The following is a 4809-nucleotide window of genomic DNA, read 5'->3' as shown; positions in this document are numbered from 1 at the left end:
CTGTGCGTGCCTCCAGCACTGGTAATTATGATGACGTGGCCACACACAGATCCAAATTTCTGAATTCCTTCACATGTATGTGCACAGGGTCCTCATAAAGACTTGTTCTTTTCTTTTTGTTGCTGTTTTTCTTAATACCTGGAGGAATTCTTGACCAGAGCACCTTCCAACAATTCATAAGCTGTTTTCAGTCCTAAGTCTATACTCTCCTACAGTTATCGGAAATACACAATAAATGTTGAACTGAATGCAGTTTTGGGTCCTCTGTGACATATTCCGCTGACGTCGTGACACGATCCATCTTCAGGGATGAGGTAATCACTGGCTGCAGCAGCCGTCCTGTGTTGTATCTCACAGTTCATGGACACATCACACTGCGCCCCCCCTTAGCAGAGGAGATGCAGCTACTGCTGAGATTTGTCAGACTGGCTCCGTCGATGTTCGTGCAAACAGCGGGTAGAACAGAAGGAGAACTCGAGGTATTCAAAAGGCACTTTTCCCAACAGAGACTCGCCACATAACCAGCATCTCCTGTGACGAAAGAAAATAAAAAATGCCAGTGTCAATGGTCAGGTGCATTCTGGGAGCTGGAAAGTACATCCAACAGTGTGGTGCCATAAAAGCATTATAAGAATAACTCAATTCTATCTCATAGGTCAATGGTAGGAATAATAGTGAACATCAGCTATTTTGTTAATACTATAACCACCATCAAGTCCAGTTCAGACCACATATAAACATTCGCTATATTGCCATGCGGAATATTTAATAGCAAGGAAATTTCACAGAACACCTGAATCCAATGATTTGGAGGGGTGTTCCAATACTTTTGGCAATATAGTGCATCTTTCACATGTACTTCCCATCTTGGCGCTTACTCACCAGTAAGCGCTGCTGGCCACGGATGTTCACTAACATTGTGTGCATTCAGCCACATGCTGAATGCACACAATGTTACATGGACCCTCACCACCCGTGTAAATGGCCCCCTTATGGTCCCAACTGTGTGTCAGCAATCCTCACCTGACGTTATTCACAGAGGTCTCCTTGCTGAGGCTGAGCTGAGCGGCCAGCCTACGTTCTGCAGCCAGAGCTCTCTGTGCGGGAGAAAAGAAAAAGGATATCAACGATAAAACAGCACAGACAAAAAGATGCCAATCAAACCAAAGGAAGTTCAAGCACATTCCATCAAAACGGTCTCCGTTGTACAGGACGCCAGGAATGGGTCCTGGATGGACGGTATATCCCTCCCTTGTTTAGGTGGTGGTCCCGTTAAAGTCACCTTGTATTCAGAGCCTCCATCCCTGACTACAGCCAGTTCTGGTAATGAAAGGGTTAAACCACCAGCCAGAGGGTGTGTTAAAAAGGAACAGGAAGCCAGTCAGTCTGTCTGGAGTGTTTGGAACAGGACACATGGCTATGTGTGTTAAGCTGTGGAGTAGAGTCTGCCAAGACACTGCTGGGGCACCTGCGTCCATACTGGAACCCTCTGTGCGCAGGCTGGGACTCTAACCCTGAGGCTGGGACCCTAACCCTGAGGTGGGACTTAGTATACAGGCGCTGAGCCGAAGTCTTGTGTTTGCTGAATATAAGCCATTTACTTTGATTGTTTGTGGAAATGAATAAAAGTTTATTATCTGATACGGCTGGCTACGGGTCATATCCGCCCTGAATATTACACCGTGTTAAAAATGCGTGCCCCGTTCTGAGGACAGAATGATGAAAACAAGGATCAGTAGTAATCAGCTCGGAATTGTCACCTTCTCACGATCACTCAATGCTGCAAATCTTTTCTTCTCAGCCTCCTCGACCTCCCTCCTCAGCCTCTCTTCCTTCTCCTCCTTCTCTTTCTCCTTTCTCTGGGCTTTTTGAGCTTTTTTCTTTTCAGTCCGACGAGCCTCCACCTCCTCCGATACTGGCCCTGGGATCTGCGCCCACAAAAGGAAAGTTATCTTCGGTGACACTGACATGCTGGTTGCCAAAGAGAAACGTGGAACACTTTACAAATACTAAAGCCAGTCTTTGCACACTCGCCTGAGATTTGCCATAGTTGTACTTGTCTGGGTTATCCTCCCGATATTTCCTGAAGGCATTTCTGGTGCGTTTGTCAGCACACACGGAATACGGCGTCTGTGCAGCAGAGTCCCTACAAGACAGGATTACAAATCTCAGCCACTGACAACGTAAAATGACAAACCAAATGAAGTCAGTGTAGTCTCTAGTGTGTGTTCAAATGCAGTCTTTGCTCCCGACTCTCAGGGCTTGTTCTGGTGGCGAGGGCAAGACGTGTGAATGGCGGACGTGTTTCAGAGACCATCAAAGAGCAAGTATTAGGTGCCAGGTGTAATAAGCCAAAGCAAGCAACCAGCTTATATTTACAGACACCAGGGAACAATGATTTCCGATTTGGTTGTTCAAAGTCCATGAGAACAATTTTTTAAATATGCCATTTATAAAAGGAGATTTTAGCAATGGCAGCCTGCATTGATTAGGCCTCCTCTAACCAGAAGCAGCACTTAAAGCCCAATTAAACCCTCAGTTTAAAATCAGGTGAACACATTCCAGGTGCAGCAAAACAAAAAAAAAGGTGTTCAATCTCTTAGTTTTTTTTTTCTCTCCAAAAGAGCCCCAGCCTGAGTAGAAAAGCCTGTCATCTGCCAGCAGCTGCAGAGTATACCCTTGCTCTCTGTAAGGCCCCATTCACACTGCGCGATTCGCAAATCGCACGTTTGTCGCGCGATTTGCATTTTGCGCGATGTCACGCAAATGCTTGCATTGAATCGCGGCAAAATCCGCTCCAAAAAAGGGTCCTGCTGCAGCGACGCACGACCCGCAACAGCAGGACCCTTTGCCCCATTGCCAAGCATTGGAGAGCGATATCGCGCGGTCAATAGCCGCGATATCGCGGGAATTAACGCGCGATAAATCGCTCAGTGTGAACGGGGCCTTAAGAAGCAGGGGCCTCTCTACAGAGGTCTAGGATGCCTACTTCCGAGTCAATCCTATAACTCTGCAATTAGCAACCCTCATGCTCCCTGATGATTGGAGAGCTCTACCTTTGACTCAACAGGGATGATGCCAGACCACTTCAGAGAGGCCACTGCTTCAAACACAAACAGCAAGGGTCAGGGGAAGGCTTTTCTACACAAGCTATAGCCGATTTGTAAAGAAAATAAACTGTAAGACACTGCCCACCCTTTGTTTTGATGCAGCTGGAAGTCGGAGGCTGTGTAGTGAAGTCTAGAAGTGTGTGGCCCTTTACGCCAGCTTGTGTAGGCAGCGGTAGATGGTCATAACAGCAGCTAAGTGCAGCGATTACCAAGGGGGTGGGAAGAGTGTTATGAGTAAGTTCACCTTTTCATTTTTTTGTAAAAAGGTGAACTAACCCTTTAACTGCTTTTTGATATTGAAGAAAAATGGAACAGAGCGTTCAGTGGCTCTATCAAATTGCATGGCCAGCTGCACAGCAGAACAGTCCCAAAGCGAGAGATGGGCGAACCTGGTGCTCCAGCTGTGGTGAAACTACAAATCCCTTCATGCTTCTGCCTCTGGGAGTCAATCCTGTGGCTGTCAGAGCCTTGCCATGCCTCATGGAACTTGTAGTTCCACTACAGCTGGAGTGCCGAGGTGGCCTACCCTTGGCTTATGCAAAAAGCTCCACACAGAGTAAAGTGCAGTAGAGATTACTCTACTGAAGTCAGACCAGTGAAAGATGGCGTCTGGTTGCGTTTTGTTTTATAGGTTTCTACATTTTGCAATGATTTACTAAAATATGCCAAGATAAAAAAACAAATTATATATATATACACATAAAATTCTGAGCATGACCCTGAGACTTTACCTGAGGGCCGGGTCCCAGCCAGCATTCATGAGCAGACATGCCACTTCTCCGTGTCCCGCTGCCGCAGCTACGTGTAGCAGTGTACGCTGCTCCAATGGAAGACGCTCATTCACCAGTCCGCTCACCACCTCGCTGGCTGGAGATTTGGTCTGAGGGGACGGGGAGGGGGAAAAGTCAGGAAGAAGGTCCTGCAGGATCTGTTTAGCGCTTTCGGAATCTCCCGTCTTGCAGCACGTGAACAGGGAATTCCGCAGCCTGCTCAGCTCATCACCTTGAAAACACAACAGCATGCAGAGAGAAAACAATTAGTTTCGGATACAGCCAGCCAGAATCCAAGGTTTTATATAGGTTTTGGATACAGTTCAACCAGTCAGGTTTGTCAGATACTTAAATTAGAAGGCAACGTGCCAATCACATCACTTCCTTTGAGAAAAAAAAAAAAAAACAACTTTATTCAGGCAAACATGCACATAGCCATTCCCCGCCTGAGAACCGATTCTCTGACTCATTTCACTCTTACGGGCTTAGTGGTATGGCCTCTATGACTGAGCCCGTAAGGGTAAAACAAGTTAGAGAGAAGCAGTTCCCATGTAGGGACTCGCAATGTATGTGTTTTTGGGATACAGCGAGCGAGGATGGGCTTTCACAGCCGGCACCTGAAGCAAAACGGAGCACCAAAATAGTTTGAGTGGCGGGGCTTCTTCTATTCCAGCTTTTCTAAACCAGGGTGCTGCATCACCCTGGGGTGCCTTCTCAAGGTGCCTCAAAATTCTGCTGGCACCATTAAAACAAATTAGGCTAATCCATGGAGGGTGGGGGCGACTCCTAATGTAAAGAGGGACTCTGGTGAGAAAGGGGGGCTCATAACATGAAGGAGGGACTTTAATGTGACGGGGGAATGTGATGTGGAAGGGGGCTCCTAATGTGACGGGGGACTTTGATGTGGAAGGGGGGCTCTTGATTTGAAG

The 4809-nt window shown here is 47.1% G+C and overlaps 1 protein-coding gene across 1 annotated transcript in view; it reads right to left on the bottom strand.

The window, feature by feature from the left end:
- Positions 1-394: 394 nt before the first annotated feature.
- The window catches only part of ANKZF1 (ankyrin repeat and zinc finger domain containing 1), a 13766-nt gene continuing 9351 nt past the window's right edge, over positions 395-4809 (bottom strand). Inside the window, exons 11-15 of the mRNA XM_018571534.1 lie at positions 3842-4112; positions 2035-2146; positions 1761-1928; positions 1024-1097; positions 395-531 (exon numbers count right to left, since the gene is read on the bottom strand). Of these exons, the coding sequence (XP_018427036.1) occupies positions 405-531; positions 1024-1097; positions 1761-1928; positions 2035-2146; positions 3842-4112 (752 nt within the window). The 3' untranslated portion in view covers positions 395-404. The remainder of the gene's footprint in view (positions 532-1023; positions 1098-1760; positions 1929-2034; positions 2147-3841; positions 4113-4809) is intronic.

The sequence above is a fragment of the Nanorana parkeri genome, unplaced genomic scaffold, assembly GCF_000935625.1.
Source record: "Nanorana parkeri isolate BGI_ZX_2015 unplaced genomic scaffold, ASM93562v1 scaffold1776, whole genome shotgun sequence".
NCBI classification, from domain to species: Eukaryota; Metazoa; Chordata; class Amphibia; order Anura; family Dicroglossidae; genus Nanorana; species Nanorana parkeri.
Note: the sequence above shows the minus strand (reverse complement) of the source record. Positions and strands in the feature narration are given on the sequence as shown.